This window comes from Phyllobates terribilis, unplaced genomic scaffold (assembly GCF_046119375.1).
Source record: "Phyllobates terribilis strain yellow unplaced genomic scaffold, ASM4611937v1 Scaffold_11__3_contigs__length_659146591, whole genome shotgun sequence".
Taxonomy (NCBI): Eukaryota; Metazoa; Chordata; class Amphibia; order Anura; family Dendrobatidae; genus Phyllobates; species Phyllobates terribilis.
The window spans coordinates 37,835,086-37,854,233 of NW_027362771.1; the positions used below are offsets into that span (position 1 = coordinate 37,835,086).

Here is a 19,148-nt window from a genome sequence, read left to right on the forward strand (position 1 = left end):
AGGGGCCACTTCTAGGTCAAAGGCAGCAAACAGCTTTTGTCATGGAGACATGCAGGGGGGCATTATGACCAGGTTTTGGACTGCACAGGGTCCATATATACTGTGCTTGCACAGGGTCCTTTACTGTCTATGTTCGCCCCTGGCCACCTCTCCATTCATTGGTGGTCTGGGGACCCCCGATCTGGAGATGGCTGCTGGCCCTGTGGCTATGCCATAATAAATATGCCAATTTCCCAAACATGTGATGCATCTTGGATGGGTGATCGGGCTGACAGCTGAGCTCGGACTTGAGCCTTTACCCTGTGGAGATGATTTCCACTTTTCTTTGTACATTTTAGTGCCAGTCTATTGCATCTGCCACTTTTCTAGGTAACAGCAAAAAGTGGCTTAAAGTAATACATAAATGAGGGCCACGGCGACCTTCTCACTGCTGATGTCTGGATCATGCACTTGCTAACACGGACAGAGGCTGCGACCTGTAATTACAGCAGGTCCACACTGGTGGGTTCAGTGGGTGATATGTGAGTCAGGTCAGCATGGGGGGTGCAGGACCGGCCTCTGAGTCACACAGGGACCCCGCAGCCTGACCACCTCTGCAAGGAGAGAACGCCGTCCCCTAGCAACGGCCCAAGTCGGCATTCGGGACCTGGACCCTCCCACGTGACGTCAGCGGGGTGAGCAGTACTCCGGGCAGGCGGCACTGAGCTGTTAGTCCGGTGCCCGGGAGCAGCGCGGTGCTGAGCTCTGTACTGCAGGACCATGGCACAGACCGTCACTCTCAATGGCCCCTCTCCCTGGGGGTTCAGGCTGGTGGGGGGCAAGGACTTCAGCACCCCTCTCACCATATCCCGGGTAAGTGGCCTCTCATCTCCTCCATACGTGCACGGCGATAGGTAGGAAAGAAACGGAGACTGCGGAGCTGGAAACTTACACGTAGAGTGCGGGTGCCCAGCTGGCAGCGCCCGCCCAGTGCAGGGACAGTGGATGGTATTAGTCATTGATGCCATGATTTATAGGTGCCCCCCTGGCTATACTGCAAGTCTCTGGTCCCTACAGCAGGACCCTATCTACATGTATATGTATGTGTATATATATTTATATATATATATATATACATACATACACACACACACGCACACAGTTTCTAGATACATAGTGTCTGTTCATTGTCCCTGGCATTTATGAGATGTGTGTAATATGTATCTATATATATATTTGTGGATAATCATGGAGGGCCCTGTGATGGCGCTTCCTAGCTGGGCATCCAGAACCTCCACATATACGGGCACAGCTCTTGGTACCACCAGTAATATCGCTGCATATAATTACTGACATCTGTCATCAGGACAGTTCTGTATGGATGGTGATGATTCTGATGATGGTCATACAGGTCAGGATTAGGAATCACTTTGTTACAATTGATCTTTTCATTCATTGGGCATTTTTTTAATTTTAAGCTCAGATCTGCGTGCTGTTTTTACCCAGATGCCTGATGCTTGATGCTTTTTTATGTCATATATAAGTATGCTTGTCATATGAAACACATGACTGATGACTTTAAGTTTTCTGCACAAATCTTACGTTGTAATTGATCTTCACAGATGTTTATTTTACTCACTTATATAGCGCCATTACTTCCACAACGTTTAATAGCTATCATCATCACTGTCCTCATTGGGGCTCACAACCCAAATTCCCTATCAGTATGTTTTTGGCTTGTTAGAGGAAACCGGAGAACACAAACACAAGGAGATCATACAAACTCTTTGCATATATTGTCCTTGGTGGGATTCAAGCCCAGGACCCCAGCGTTGTAAAGCAACAGTGCTAACCACTGAGCCACCGTGCTGCCTAAGATAGACTCAGTTTTGTATATGCATTACTGTTTTACATGTATTTTATATTTATTACCATATTTATATCTATTACTGATTCTGATCCTCCTATCGTAAAATTGCCTCGATATCTTCTGTAATTGTCTTCCAGATGCTTTTTACACAATACAGTTGTGGTGTTTAGTAGATAGATTTTACACTGTTCAGTATCAGTTTTCTGGCAGATGAGACAGATCTCAGTCAGATCAATTGCTCTATAAGATGCAATTACATGTCGCTGTCGCCTGTCGTGTGGCTGGAAACTGCTCCACAAAATTACCTGTGATTTTACTGTTCCAAAGGTCTGCAAAAGCCATGTTGCAAAACTGCAGCAAACTTCAATGTGTTAGTGCACCTTACAAACAACAGTTTGGATAGATATCTGTATGTGAAGGGCTCCCTTAGAAACCATTGTATATGTATATATATGATCAGGGCTGTGGAGTCAGAGTTGTGGAGTCGGTGCCCATTTTGGTGGAGTCGGTATAAAATGGACCGGCTCCAACTCCTAAAATATATAATAAATTGGGTGCAGTAGTTCAATGCAGTTTGTGGGGAATATTTTTTCATAAGAATTTGGGAAAGTTATGAAATGTCCTATAAATGTCTGTCCTATTCCTGATCTAAGGGTCTAGACTTTTAGCTGAGATGAATCTGTGCTACAGTAAATTTATCACTTAAATATGAGCGGTGTATGAGGGAGTCTTGGAGTCGTGGAGTCAGGGAAATTGAGGAGTCGGAGGTTTGGCTTACCGACTCCACAGCCCTGTATATAATAGATGTATACCACTGGTCATATTGTTGGAGGCTGATTTACTGACTATGGTGTCCCGGAAAGCATGAATCCCAGTGTGAATGGTCCATATCTTCCATGCCAAGACCAGTAGATGCATGCTACCAAACACTGTCATATTGTACCTTGTGTATCAGAAATGTTGCAGAACACCCTGACATGACTGGAGGGCCCCTGACGTGACTGGAGGGCCCGGAGGGCGGTCTTCCTTGTACGACTATGAATGTTTGACAATTGTGCTAGAAGCTTTTGTGGGTCAGGCACATTGTGCACATAGTGACTCATTCAGATGCAGTTTTAGCTGTGTTTTTCACGGTTAAGTCTCGTGATTATAGTATATAGGGCTGTTCATTTGTCGGAGTATTTCTGCAGATGGAATGGTCTTCACAATATCATGGAGACATGTCTGATTTTCATCAGTGTCTTGGATCAAACTTGCCAATATAAGTTTATGGGTCTGTGAAAAAAATCGAGACAGCGCTCAAAAAGGATTGTTGAAAATGGAAAACCCGGTTAATGCCTGCATATTAATTTCCTTCACGGAATGTTGGTTACTTTGGGAAACAATGTTGAAACTGCATTATCAGAGTCATAACGAGTGTTTATCCCCTGGTTAGTTTAGACGGGTTTCCCCAGGGGATGTTATAGAACAAATGAGCCTATACTGTCTGGTCCAATCCCTCGTTATTCCATTGTCACCGCTCTGGTGGTCCCTGGTCAGGTGACTGATAAAGTTACCAATCACTTGCCTCAGGTGACTGAAATACAGGCCATCATCTCTGCCATTCCTGATGGAGACCACCAAACATTGGTATTGGAACAACGCGGCCATTAAACAGTGAATAAAGGTTCATTTGTTATTTCCAGGATACTGACACGTTTGATGAAACAAGACATTTACATTTTTTTAGATATTATTAGACCAAAGGTATCACATCTGTATTGTACCGAAAATATTACATAGCTGGCACCAAAGGGATAAATTAACAATTTACACATATTCAGGAGAGGATTAACCCCTGTGTGATGGAAGGCCACGCTGTGTTCTGATCTATGGGGTCATTTTTATATGTTTTCATATTTTTGTTTTTAGAACTATCAGTTCCCGCTTGCCATGCCAGCCTGATAGGGCATCCAATATGCTACATATTTCAGACACATTTTGCCCTGCACTTAGACGAAATATATACACACAAAGTGTGACAGCTCCACTCTGTATTAACCATTAAATTGCTGTGACGGTGATTCCTATCACCTTGAGAAATGCCCTAGTTGCACGTCTTGGTGCACTTCTTCCAGATCCCACCCAAAGAAGGAGTGTCGGTTATGAAGATGGAATATAACAAAAGCTGCATTATGCCTTTGTTGACTTTACTAATCTGCTTGGTCACAGGTGCAAATCACTTACAGCAAATATGAGGTTTCAGTTTTGCTGAAGTTTTCTCTTCTTGTGATTCAGTATTCAAACATTGCCGTGTTGTAGACCCCCTTGTGTATGAGCTGTACCGGGTCTTCACTTATGGAGGGAACAGATGTAGGCTGCTCAGGTCATACATATGCTACCAATTACTCCATTTCCAGCCCAGACGGGCTTTCTGAAAGGTTTCCCTCCTTAAAATACACTTCTTCTGTTATCATAGAAATCCTAGAATATGAGGTCAAGCATAGAAGACATAGATTGGCAGTTAGAGGGTTAATAGCAATACTTTACACGGAGAGCAAAAGAGTAGGGGCCTGATTCATTATTCCATTTGCGCTTGTTTTTTGTCCAGTTCCTGGTGTTTTGTGCCCTATTTTAATTTGCACCAAATTCATCTTTCCATTTTCTCATTATTTTTTATGTATTTTATTTCAGTTTGTCATTGTGGGCAGATTTTAGGTTTTACAGAAGTTTTTGCCTGATTCATCATTTGCAACTTTTTGAAAAAGTTGCTGAATTTATCACAAATGCACTCCAGACCCCTTTTTGAGGGCTTCTATATACGGAAGAAATCTCTTTGTGTCATTTTTGCAATATTTTGCTAAATTTGCGACTTTCTGCGTTAAAAAGTCACAAAATGCTTAAAGGCAGAACAATGGAAGGAAAAATCATAGAGGATGGATCTTTAACTAAGGCCCTACTTTGCGCTATTGTCTTCCAGTTTTCTCATATTAAAGACATATTTGACTTTCATGAACCATGAAACCATGAATTGATGAACCAAGTGTGCTATTTTGACTCATTTAGCGGAAACAACGTGAACAATTACCACAGGATAAAAGAAGAACTGACTAGTAAAAACTGCAAATGATGAATCGGGCTCTTGGTTTTCTTCCCATAAACTAACTTTTTAGCATTTGTAAAATAGTGTGTTTATTGTTAAGGTTTTTTTCATGGCATTTATAACATTCACTAAGACAACCATGTTTTTGTGTTTTTTATTTATTGTTGTTCAAGTGCTATAGTAAAGCCTATAGAAAATCCCATAAGAAGCATGTAAATTTGGGATTTGAAAAGATACCAAAAACCACAAAGATGGCAAAGAAAGCACTGTATATGTAACATTTTCAATTATTTGCTTTAGACCTTAAAGCAACATCTGGAAGCAGCTTTTTTTGACCTGAAAGGCATTGTTAAAGATGCCCAGTGTGTAAATTCAGACCTAATGGTCTCTAGTCTCGCATACAGCAGTCTAGCTAATGGATTCATCATTTTGATGGCACATAGCAGTTTGTTGAAATATTTTTTAGAGTAAAACTGCTATTTACCATATAAACTAGGTCAAATAAGCAATAAATTAGAAAAATACACCAATTTACAGTGAATCTATACTGCCTCACCATTTCCAGCCTCATTGAGGTCTCAAGTTATTGAAGAGGAGACTGAGGATCAGGCAGGTTAAAACTACAATTTCTGTCCAATCCCTCTTTATCGTTGAGCATTTCAGGAAGCCCAAACCCCTGTGCTTTTAAGGCTATGTTCACACGTTGCGTTTTTTTTCTGCTGCAAAACCTGCTCTCCTGGCCGTCAAGAACTTGCCTCCAAAAAGCAGGTTTTCCTGTGTTTTTGCTGCATTTTTAGTGCGTTTTTGGTACGTTTTTTACTGCGGTTTTGTCAATGTTCATTTTTCTCTTGTGCATGCTGATAAAATTTAGTGCAGAAAAAAATAGCCTAATTCAACTTCCTAAGGTTTTGGCACCAAAAACGCAGCAAAACTCGATAACCTGCGTTTTTTCATCTTTTTTTTCCACCGCTGAAAAACGCTGCAAAAACGCTGAAATAAGTGACATGCTGCATTTTGCAAAAAAAAACAAAGTATTTCCCAAAATACCGAGGGCAAAAACACCAAGGTGGGTGCATGAGATTTCTGAAATCTCATAGACTTTGCTGGTACTGTTAAACTCAGGTAAAAATTTGCATAAAAAAGCTGAAAAAATGCAACGTGTGAACATAGCCTTACATACTGTAGTTATTACAACTGTGGGATTTTCTGTTTTTGCGCTTTCGTTTTTTGCTCCCATTTTTCCCAGAGCCATGATTTTTTTTATTTTTCAGTCAATATGGCCTTGTGAGGGCTTGTTTTTTGCTGGACGAGTTGAACTACAGCATATGTTACACTGGAAAACGGGAACAAAATTCCAAGTGTAGTAAAATTGCAAAAAAGTGCAATTCCACAATTGTTTTTTGGGTTTTTTATTTACCATGTTCATTAAATGCTAAACCTGAGCTGCCATTATTATTCTCCAGGTCATTACAAGTTTGTAGATATCAAACTTGTATAGGTTCTTTTTTATTTAAGTGATGAAAAAAAATCCAAAGTTTGTAAGAAAAAAAGGCGACATTTTCCGAGACCCGTAGCGTCTCCATTTTTCGGGATCTGGGGCTGGGTCAGGGCTTACCTTTTGCACGCCGGGCTGACATTTTTATTAATAACATTTTGGGGTTGATTTGATGTTTTGTTCACTCTTTATTGCATTTTATTGTAATGTTGTGGCAACCCCAAAAAACTTTTTTTTCTCGTTATGCCGTTTACCTATCGGATTAAATTAGTTTATATTTTGATAGATTCTGCGATTCTGAACGCGGCAATACCAAATGCGTTTATTTTGTGGTTTTTTTCATTGTTTTATTTTGAATGGGACATGAGGGGGGTGATTTGAACTTTTAGATTTTTTTTTATTTTTTTTAAAAGATTTTTTTTTTCTACTTTTTACTTGCTTTAATAGTCCTCTTAGGAGACTTGAAGGTGCAATCATCCTATCACTTGTGCTACACATAGCAGGGCTGCAGCCCTGCTATGTGTAGCAAAATCATCGTTTGCAGACTCCCGGCTGTCATGCCAACCCATCGGTGCCCCTCGATCATGTGCACTGATGGGCGAGGTTTGTGACAGTGATTGACAGCGGCATTTAACATGTTAAAGGGGATATCCGGGACTTTAAAAAAAGGAATGTACCTGCCTGTTGTACTCGGCGCCGGTCATGGATCGCTCCTGCCAGAGATTTAGCTGCTCCCTGTTAACAGTGCAGCAGTTTGTCTTCCTATTGACAGGGCGGGACTACTGGTGTCATGCTGATTGACAGCGGCTCCCCCAATTAGGCAGGGAGGAGACAGCTGTCAATCAGCATGACACCAGTAGTCCCGCCCTTTTAACAGTAATACAAACTGCCGGTCTGTTGATGTGACTTCAGTGGAAGTCTATGACCGCTCTGTGCCGGGAGAGAACAACGCCAGGCACAACAGGCAGGTAGGTACCAACTGCCTAACTATTAGTGCTTAGGCAGATTTTTTTTAAAGTCCCAAAGTCCCGGATATCCCCTTTAACAGCCGTGGGTGGATTGCGATTCCACCTCCGGCTGTTAGGGGCACATGACAGCTAATTTGGACAGCTGATTAAATCAGCTGTCATGTGCCGGGAAAGATCCATCAGCTGTCATGTGCTGGGAAAGATCCGGGCTCAGCGCCAGAACCTGAATCAAAGGGAGGGACACGACCTATGACGTACCTATATGTCATAGGTCGTGAAGGGGTTGAAATCTATGAGACCTTATATCAAATATCCCTTAATTCAGAAAAAGAGGATTTAGGCTGGAATAACACAGGCAGTACTTGATGCCGTTTTTTATTTAAACTTAAACCAAAAGTGAATCCAGAAGGAAGGAGAGGTATAAGACTATTTTCACACTTTTGCTTGAGTCTCAATTAGGAAGCTTTGTCACAAGTTCCGAAATTTTCACTGGAAGAAGAGTCACAGCATGGTGGGCTAGTTTTTGTTAAAAAGATGGACACCCTAAAGGAATCCAAACAGAACCCATTATAGTCATGGAGGTCCATATGGCGCTCTTTGTGCCTGTGATGTGATGGATCTATTTCTTTCATGAATTTTGATTTTCTGTTTCCTATAGAATAGTGGAGCAGGAAAATGGAAATAAAAATGATGAGAAGTTGATTTCTACTTATATTATCTGGCACGGATTGGAACCCTACTTGGGCACCTCTTCAATGTTCCGGAGTGCCGTATACTAATATTTACTGTGAACCTAGCCTTAGTCTTTTCTTTATATTTCCCATTCCTTTTGTATGCACTCCTGGCTCAAAAAACTGCATCAAATATTAAATGAAATACTACTTTTGTGAACTGAAAATCAAAGCAGTGTGAATCATCTTCTCATCGAGCATTGTGTCTTTATTTTCTGGTGCTATAGAAGCAACATGAAGTTAGATTAGTTTACATCTGGCCACAAAGTTGTTTTTTTTAAATATTAAGTGTAAATCCTAAGGTAAAGTTAGATGGGCAGATTTCTGACCATTAACGGATGCTGATAGACTATATACAGGTCAACAAATGGTCACTTACTAGCATATTTACACGAGCTGATGATAATTTATGGGAACAGAATGATCATTAATACCATTTTTCTGTCCCCATACAGCATCATGTTATAGGAAGCACATCCCTTGCTTCATGGGGTGATGTGCTGCCGATAACATTGATTTTTATGCAGGGATAAACATTTCACACAGCCAAGTAACCAAGTGTTTTGTTCGTTTATCAGGTATTCACCAACATGTTTACACTGGCCGATGTCATTCATTCACCAAGTGGCACTAGTATTTTCTCGCAGTTACAGAAGCAATTTTTTATTTATTATTGCTTGCTTATATGGCGCCATCATATTCTGCAGCTTTACAGACATCATCATCACTATCCCCATTGGGCTCACATTCTAAATTCCCTATCAGTATGTCATTAGAGTGTGGGAAAAAACAAAGTACCCGGAAGAAACTCATGCAAACATGTTGAGAACATACAAACTCATTGGTCACAATAATACATTATGCAGAATGCAGAATAACTGTACAATGTCAGTGTCTTGTTCCTAGAAATTCGAAATAAACAGGAATAGTTTTTCATGAAATGTGTTAGTAGGTACCACAATGGACTCCAAGTTAATACCAATATATATTAAATTTAGATGAAAATTCTGGTGGTCTGGTATAAAATGCTGGCATGATGCCGAACTCTTGGATTACTTTATATGGACCTTTTATAATATGGGCACAGTAAATTCAGCTATGGACAAATTTATAACTAGTGGGCCTTTCTACTTCTGGATGCTGGACTATAGCGGTTTTGTTCTACAGATTACAATATAATATATACATTTTTTTAAGCTACATTTTTTTCAGTAAATATGACTTTACTGACACAGAGTAATGATATTACTAATTCTTGAATATCAGGGAACATTTTTAGGTTACTTTATATGCTGTATTGTCATTTGTACCATATGTTAAAAAACAAATATACCGTACATGACCATACTCTCAGCAGGCGATGTGCTCTTCCACATATAAGTATCCCGATCCTAAGGGTAGGGAGTTGAACACTCTAAAGGTTATTCTTTCTTGTATGTTTTTCTTCCTGAATGAAATTACTTTTCAGCCAAAATATAGTTCCAAAATGGCACTTTAGGGACCTCATTAGTTTTTTCAATTATGTTCTATGAAAGCAATTCTTGTGTTACTCTGTGTGGAGCCTGTGCAAGTACCTGCATTCTTCATCACATATTAAAGGGGCTCTTAAGGATCCTCTAAATATCACCAATAAGAGCAGTAGATGAGATATTACCCTCTTAAGTGCGAAGTCTTATGGATTTATCTCCCCACAACTGACCCACCTCTGCAGTCATGGTCACCAAGATTGCAGAGTACATTTTAACACACCATGATATGATATATCATATATATGGAATATTAGGGAATTTGAGAGAATGCCTCAAACTGTGAGCAGCAAAGTGGAAGACTGTGTGGATGAAAGCCAAATGAATCAGGCTAGATCCATTGGAGTTATGCTGTTTACACAAGTGGAGGGATTTCCTCATTCCAGATGCTCAGATAAACCCATAATCTTAGCATGGTTCCCCAGTGACAGCAGATTATGGCCAAAACAAGTCAATCAGGGAAAACACAGGTTTTACATAACAATAAGACTGGAATGTTAATCGTATTTTCCTCTCCTTGTAAGGCTTTAGAGACTTTCACTTCTCACATGAAAAGAAATGATTGTCAGAAGAGAAGCTGGATGGTTAGTTCACAATGCAGCACATTTGGGTTGGTCACAGTGTTTGCCTGGTCAATCCCTTTAAAGCCCCCAGAAGTACAAGTAGTAGCGCTTCTATAGGAAAAAAAGGAAACAGGATAGGGACCCATAAACTTGCATTGGCAAATTTGATCCAACAATGTGACCAGGTTTTTGTCACCTTATTCGAGAGCAGCATAATGTAGAGACAAACATCCTTATTGCAGCAATGTATCACTTACTGGGCTTCTTGTTGTTATTTTGATCACTGTTTTATCAGCAGGAGCTAATCACTAGAGGATTACTAAACCTGCTGCCAGGTAGTCCTCCATATTCATGAGCTCTGTGTAACCCCACCCACACCATTGATTGGCATCTTTCTGCCTATACACAATGTACACAGAAAGCTGCCGATCAGTGGCATGGGCAGGGTTATACAGGGCTCAGCATTCAGAGAACTGGTAGAACTTCAGCAGATAAAATAGGGGTTTTCTAAAATATACAGCCCAGCAAGTGACACATCACCGGAATCAGGATCTCTGTAATCTATATATCCTGCTGCGCTCAGATGAGGTAGCAAAAATCTGGTGATAGATTATCTTTAAAAAGGAGTGAAAAAAGTAAAAATATCTCTTAAATCTAAACTCAGGTCTCATCTAACATCAACTTGGTCCCATTAATGGTCCATGATGTCAGCAAGTGCTGGCATGATACTATTTGGATTCATAATTTTACTACCATTGGGGAATCCCTGTACAATTTTCTAATTTTTGAGTAATCCTACTCAAATTTTATTTTATGGAAATTTAGTATACAGGCAGGTAAAGTATCCTATAGTATTATACCTGTCTAACCATTAATTCGGGATGAGATTGGTTAATTTTTTGCTGAGCACCTTTGAGCAGGTAAAAATTAGCTTTCCATCTGAACTTGAAGAGTGACAGGTCTTACTTCTATGTAACGGGTAACCCATGATAAAACAGCAAAAATGGATGTGAAAAGGTAATAATAATATGTCATTGTGTCATTTTGTAGTTAGAATAGAGTCGTCACTGCCTCTTCACCCCTTCTTCAATATATATGAAGCATGAGGAAGTTTGATCTTATTTAATCATCATACTGCAAACCAAGTAAGGATCATAATTTGCCTAAATGGTCAGAAAGAACTGAAATGTACCAGAACCTGATCGTGCCATTCTGTAGGCTCATGCATTTACCTTCATTTACATGGGAAATAGATGTGGTATGGTATACTTTCTAATGCCTTGTAGGTCAGACATAGTGCACTAATAAAAGGAAATAAGTTCAAACTGTAGAATAAACTATAGAATCACTTACTGGATAGATGTTATTTTTCTGAGGATTAGATCCTGCTACAGGCTTTCAGCTGGCTGCTGGGGTATAAAAGGAGGAGTGTTAGCGAAGGGTCACACAGACTATCAGGACTGGGACACAAAGAAACCCATCATACCACCTATAGATAATTAGCTGTTACAGCGATTAAGCTTTCAGACGGTCAGCTAACATATGTCTGTATGCATGTTATGTGATCCGGGTATTAACAAAGCAGAAACAAGAGAACATTTTCCCACACTGGCCTGACTATAGCATAAATAGCAAATGCAATAATTCCCGTCACAAGGAAGAGAAGAAACTGAATGCTGGTCATTTTTAATTGTAGGTGAAGATATGCAGAGCTGGGAACTATTGGGAAACTTAGGCTGTGTCCATGATGCAGAAATGCTACATATTTTTTCCGCTTCTCCCTGGCATGCGGATTTTACATGCGTTTTTCCTGCCAGGTAGAAGAGTTTGTCAAGCGTTTTTGCATGCATTTCTTCATGCAGGTTATCAAGCGCTTTTCCAAGCGATTTTAGCATCACTTGGAAAAGTACTTGACAACTTGGTCACACTATATAAATCCATGCTACCGGCATGGATTTATATAGTGTGACCAAGTAATAGTTAAAAAAAAAAGAATAAGAATGGTAAAAAATAAAAAATAAAGATTATACTTACCTTCTGATGGCCCCCGGTATTTTATCCGCTCCATCTGGTCTGTTGTATGGGTCCCGGTGGTGTGAAAGGACCTGCCGTGACGTCATTGAGTCATGTGACAGGTCACGCGACCGCCGACTTCAGCGGTCGCGTGACCTGTCACATGACTAGATGATGTCATGGCAGGTCCTCACACCACCGCAACCCATACAACAGACCGGACGCATCGCTGAGGAGACCGGGGGCCATTAGAAGGTAAGTATAATCTTTATTTTTTATTTTAAATTCTTTTTTTTACAGGTACTATGGTACCTGGGTCTGGATGAGAGTCTCCTCTTCTCCAGACCCGGGTACCATCCGCACATAGAATCGCTTAATATCTGCATGTGCTCATACGGATAATATGCATTTCAATGCAAGTCAATGGCGGCAATTACACTGCGTGTCCGCAAAATTAATGGACATGCTGCGTATTTTTCCGCAATGATAATGCGCAGCGGAAATTTACACAGCATGTGCACAGCACATGCGGATTATCATAGGGGACCATGGGGCACGTATTACCAAGCGTTTTTAAGCGTTTTCGCTGCAGAAATTCTGCGGCAAAAACGCTTGAAAAACGCATAGTGGGCACGCAGCCTTAGGGCTCATGTACAGAGGTATTGCAGCCCAGTTTTACATGGATATGTAACCGATCACATACTGGTGTATGACTTTCCTACTGTACCTATGTATGCCCCTGATTTTATATACAGTTAGACATGTCTGAATCGTGGGGACCAGAGAATGGTATATAACTCTGTATTCACAATATGAGAGCCTTAAAGGTGTTGGCCACTACTTTTTATGATTGCCCCAATCGATGGACCCTGTTCCCCTAAGTGTTTTTCTAATTACCTCCTGCTGTCCTTCTTGCCTGTGAGCTGCGCTATCCTTGGCCTCTCACAGGCATCATGTGACCCTCCGCTGATGTCACGTCAAGTGAGGCATGACATCAGTGACGCGGTCCCCGCTGTGGATGCTGGGCTGTGGGCGGAGTAACCCCGCGTGTCACACCCAGCATCCACCGCGCGCTTTCACAATGAATGGGGAGAGGAAGAGCGCACGGTGGATGCTGGGTGTGACGTGCGGGGTAACCCCGTCCACAGCCCAGCATCCACCGTGGAACGCAGTAGAGAGAGACACCCATCTGCAGCCGGAACTTGACGTGACATCAGCGCAGCCGGGGGTCACGTGATGCCTGTGAGCGGCCAGTGATAGCGCCGCTCACAGGCAAGAAGAACAGCAGGAAGTAATTAGAAAAACACTAAGGGGCACAGGGTCCAACGATTGAAGCAATCATAAAAAGTAGTAGCCAACTTCTTTAAAGTGGACCTTTGAGAACCTTAGCCATAAGAAGAAGGCTTCAGCCATAGATTGACTGGAGAGGAAGCCATTCTCACAATCTCTGTTGAAGTCTATGCAAAGACCACAAAGCACTTTTTTAATTCAACTTGCCAGATAAAAGTGATCTGAGGAGCAATATTCTCCCTATAGATGAGGACTTCAGAGGTGAGATGCCCATAAATGCTGCTCATGAGAAAACCCCTCAAGACAAACTTGCATATGTCCTTATGATCTTAATTACAGTATGAATTTTTTCCCTCTCTTTTTCTTTTTTTTTTCCCCACAAATAACAGTTTGTAAATTAATCTATTCAATCTGATCAAAAGTAAATCAGTTTTCTATTTTTGTACTCGTGAATCATGCTCAGTCTATCCTGGAACGATTTTCATTCATTTCTGTGGACAGAAAGAACCTTGTGGAAAGCTGCTAAATTACTTGAACCAGGAAGCTGGCTTCTATGACCGAGTTGAATTTCTCGCACACACACTCTTTTTCCATTTATGTCATTGCATCTTATGGTTGTTGGAGGTTTCTGGCACCACTTAGAAAACATCCATCATCTTTAAGTTTCTCCATTAAAGTAACAACATAATTCGTGCTCTTGAGGCTCAAGTAAAGTAGCTGAAATCTGCAAGTTTTCAGTGACATTCAAAACTGCCACAAAGAAACTGCTACTGTCCAGATCTGCTATACATAGGAAAATAATGACTGAACCAGCAAAAAGAGAATATTTCACCAGTAATTATAAATGCACTGTATACTAGTTGGTATCAAGTTCAGACCTTGGAAAGTATATTTTTAATATGTAGTGCATTCGTCTATAAGATAGTTCTATATGATATTTACATGAGTTGTAGTCATTTCTGGTGAACAAAACCTCTTGGGAGAAAATAATTACTTACATCATCATTGATAAGAAGAAAGCAAATGAACAGCAGTCTAAAGCCTTCATATATCATAGATAGACATCAACCGGCAGCTATCTTTCCAGATTCCTCCATAGACAGAAGAGCTTGACTCTGCCGAGCGCTTTTGTGTTTTTTATGAGTTAGCCACTGCCAGAGAAGAAAAGAATTGGCAGGCCACAATAAGACATGCCAGTTCCTTATCTCCCACCACATTGTTTGTCAGGTGAAAGTCGGGAGTCCCTTATGCGCATTACATCTAATCCACAAGCTTTGTGTTTTGTAGGTCTTTAAAAAGTAAATTATCCACCGCAAGGTGGTGACTATCACAAGTTAGTTAGATTATGAATGTAAATGCAAAAGGTCCCTTAGGTCTAAATGACAGGATTGACATGTCTGTGTTTTTATAAGATATTGTACATTTTTATCAGTGATTGTATTGTTTCCTTCTTGATGACCTTTAATTTGGGACTGTGATAAAAGGAAGTAGCTTCTAGCGTTGGCACAAAGCGAAACGGTTGTCGTCCTTCACACTCCTCATGCACCCAATGCACCCCATGTTATGTCCCTCGCTATGGAATAAATGACTATTTTTAAGAAATGGTGAGTGGCGCTTTTTTCCTTGCTCTGTTTTCATACATACTGCTGTAATCCAGAAAGCAGAGCACCACTATATTCCTATCAACCAGATGATATTCACATGCTCACATGTAGCTTTGCACAAGCTACATTTGCTGTTTAGTGCGGTATCACTTTTTTGGACCCCTCATGCATATTAGACTGCTAGCGAAGTCCACTGATATCAGCTGGTTTGGCCGACATTAGTCTAATGTGTAGGGGGGGGCCTTCAAGAGTACCTGTCAGCAGAATTTTGGATTTTAAATACCTGGCTATGATAGTGCCTTAATTCAGAAGAAATTGATACATTTTTGGCCCCTCCACCTGCATCTGGTCTTTGACATGTAACTGCTTTTTCAGTGAACTGCCTCCTCTGGCCAAAATCTCACACAAGTAAACAATGGTGCAGCGGTCTCAGGGAGCGCCAAAGGAATACTGGACAATTTAGTAGATGTCAACCGACTTTTATTCTTCCTCCAATACCACTGCCACAACGCGTTTCAACGGTCTAAGCCGTCTTCATCAGGTGGGGTAAAAAAAGGTCAAGTTTCTATCTCACATCTATGTTGAGCTTTAGTCCAAAGATGATCTGTCAATCAAATTACATTTTTCACTTTTCATGATTTGGCTGCCATGGAAAACTGCTCTAAGTTTTTCTTTGCTCTATTTTTTTGTAAACTCTCCCCGAAGTCTCTCTACAAACAGTAGTCTGCCTAACTGTGCAATGAATGGACTTAAAGAAGAGTATGACAGTGAAATCCATTCATTACATGTGTTTAGTCTCAAAAGAGCAATCATCTGAGAAATGTTACTGCTGAAAGAAACACCATAAAGCTTTCAAGAATAATGTTTACAAGGGTTATACGAGGCAAGACAAAGAAAGCCAAACACTTGGATCTCATCCTCCTGCTGTCTGGATGGGCTTATTTTATGCTAATGTGGAATCCAGCACATCTGTAATGATCAGGAAGATTTTGCCATGACCAATGTTTCTAGCCATACACTAATCATCATGCTGTCTGAAATCTTTTCACTGTACATTAATATCAATGGTTGATTGCTTATACATCTACTCTGATACTTGTCCAAGAAAAGAATACATCTCCATAAAATCAGTGGTGTACTATAGTATATATGCCCCAAAATAGAAAAGATATTTAATAGTACTAGTAGAAACGGTGATCATTTTTTATCTCAGACAATCATTTATTAGTGATGGCAATTTGATGGGCAAAGAGTCACATGATTCTCCCGTGCGGCTCCACATGGGAAGAATAAAGGACAGGAAGTCAGGGGCTCTGATTTCCATGTTGGTCTTGATGAGGTGGAGTGGTGGAGTCAGACACTCTTGATTCATTAAGAAGTGCACAGCCTAAGTCATAAAAGTAGACAAAGAGAATCAACTCCAACAAATAAATCCAAAATATTACACTTTTACTGTTTTTATTGAGGGAAATTATTCATTATCATATCTCTGTGAGTGGCAAAAGTATGTGAAACTCTAGGATTACCAGATAATTTGAAGGTAAAATTAGAGTCTGGTGTTTTCAATCAGAGGGATTACACTCAAGTGTGAGTGGGTAACCTGTTTTATTTAAAGAACAGTGATCTATCATAATCTTACAGCACATCTTTGTAGAAGTGTACACACATGGACAAAATTGTTGGTACCCTTCTGTTACAATAAGTGAAACCCACAATGGTCACTGAAATAACTTTCAACTGCCAAAAGTAATTTTCAGTTTAAATTAAATTTCAATTTAATTTCAATTAACTGAATCTCAACTAATAAAAATTTGAAATCATGGTTAAACAGGAATATTTAAAAAAAAATAAGGAAAATGGCCTGGACAAAAAAGATGGTACACCTAGAAAAGATTGAAAATAATATAACCATAGGGACATGTTAAACTAAGGTGTGTCCTACAAAGTCAGTCAGTCTGCCCATTCATAGGGTGAAAAGTAGTCGCTGTGCTGTTTGGTATCATGGTGTGTACCACACTGAGCATGAACCTAGGAAGGATAAGTAGAGCGTTATCTCGGGAGATCAGAAGGAAAATTATAGTCAAACATGTTAAAGTTAATCGCTTTAAGGTCATCTCCAAATAACATTTGCATATATTATTCAGAAGTCTAAGGTCTATGGGACTCTATCCAACCTCCCTGAACATGGCCGCAAGAGGAAAATTGATGACAAATTTAATAAATGGATAATGCAAATGTTAACCAATGAGCGCAGAAAAACTTCCAAAGATATTAGCGGTGAACTCCAAGGTCAAGGTACATCAGTGTCAGATCACACCATCCATCGCTGTCTTGGCCAAAGTGGACTTCATGGAAGACGAACAACAAGGAAATCTCTGCTGTGAGCAAATTGTAAAAAAGTCAGACAGTAATTTGCCAAAATGCATATTGACAAGCCACAAAGCTTCTGAAAGAATATCCTTGGATAGATGAGACAGAACTGGAGCTTTTTTGACTGGCTACATTAGCTCTATGTTCACAAACGCAAAAGTGAAGCTTACAAAGAAAAGAACATTGTACCTACTGTGAAATATGGCGGAGGCTTGATTATGTTTAGAGGCTGCTTTGCTGGCTCTGGAACAGACTGTCTTGAATCTGTGCAGGGTACAATGAATCTAAAGACTCTCAAGGCATTCTGAAATTAAATGTGCTGCCCAGTGTCAAAGTTTGATCTGAGTCGCTGGTCATGGGTCCTTCAACAGTGTAATGACCCAAAACACAGCTAAAAACCTCCAACAACGGACAGATTTCCTTTAACAGAAGGGTACCAACAAGTTTGTCCATGTGTGTATAATGGTACAAACAAATAATATTTCTGAGGACCTCACAGAGTTGTTAATGATTTTCAGGCTGGAAAAAAGGTTTAAAAACAACTCTAAAGAGTTTAGTTCCACCAATTCACAGTTAGACTAGATTGTGTACAAATGGAGGAAATTCAATGTCAGTATTACCCTACCCAGGAGTGGTTTACCGATAAAGATCACTCTTAAGAGCCAGCAATATTGTTACATACCTGTCCCTGGCCCGGGCTCTGCTCCCTTTACCCCAGTTCGTTGAACTATGTTGTGCTTCACATTGGGCTTTACAAGTGGCCTGGCGTGCTCCCATCTGCCTAGCCTATATAAGACACACCTGTGTCTTGGTATGAAGACTCTTAGTTTTACTGTGTCCTGTCTGCCTGCGGCCTCCAGTGCTTCTAGTCCTTGTTTTCTGTGTGCTGCACAGATGCTCGTGGCCCACGTGCCACACATGCACCTAGGGCTTGGAAAATCCACAACACATATACTAATCTTTGAGGTCACAAACGAATCCAAGGTAACCTCTAAACAAATAAAAGCCTCTTTGATATTAGCTAATGTGAATGTTCATGAGTCCACCGTAAGGAGGACACCGAACATCATTGATATGCTTGGCAGAATTGCAAGGAGAAAGCCACTCCTCTCCAAAAAAAAACATTGCTGCCCATCTGCAGCTTATTTAAGATAACTTTGACCAACCAGAAGGCTATTCGGACAATATTTTGTAGATATGAACCTAAAGCGACCATGAAGGAGCAATGTGATCAAAAGTATAACAAAATATAAATTTTATTGAGAATATATTAGGATAAATAATACATGATAGAAGAACTACAGAAACAATAAAATCACTTACACATGGCCATACATCCCAAGATAGCAGTCATGTTATAATAGTCACAATGTGAGTTATACATAGTATATATTAGGATAGGGTAATTTTATGTCACTAAATACAAATCACTAAATGCAAAATAATAGAAAGACGTAGCTATATAGTACACCATAATTATACTACAGATTATGATAGGGTAATTGTATCATGAGGATAATATATACAAAAGACTACTAGAAGTTGGTTAACAGTGCCCAAATGGTAATACAAATATAATATGAAAGGGTCACAGTAAATCAATACCACAGTATATAATTCCTGTGGCCCAGGTAGGAGTAGATCTCTATACTAACAA

General features: G+C 40.2%; 1 protein-coding gene across 3 annotated transcripts in view; it reads left to right on the forward strand.

Moving 5' to 3' along the window:
• Nucleotides 1-647: 647 nt before the first annotated feature.
• The window catches only part of PDLIM4 (PDZ and LIM domain 4), a 226,998-nt gene continuing 208,497 nt past the window's right edge, over nucleotides 648-19,148 (forward strand). The window contains exon 1 of one of the 3 annotated variants that reach the window (XM_073651205.1): nucleotides 648-852. In XM_073651205.1, coding sequence (XP_073507306.1) covers nucleotides 760-852 — 93 coding nt within the window. In that variant the 5' untranslated portion in view covers nucleotides 648-759. The remainder of the gene's footprint in view (nucleotides 853-19,148) is intronic. The other 2 variants (XM_073651203.1, XM_073651204.1) reach the window with 2 other exon arrangements.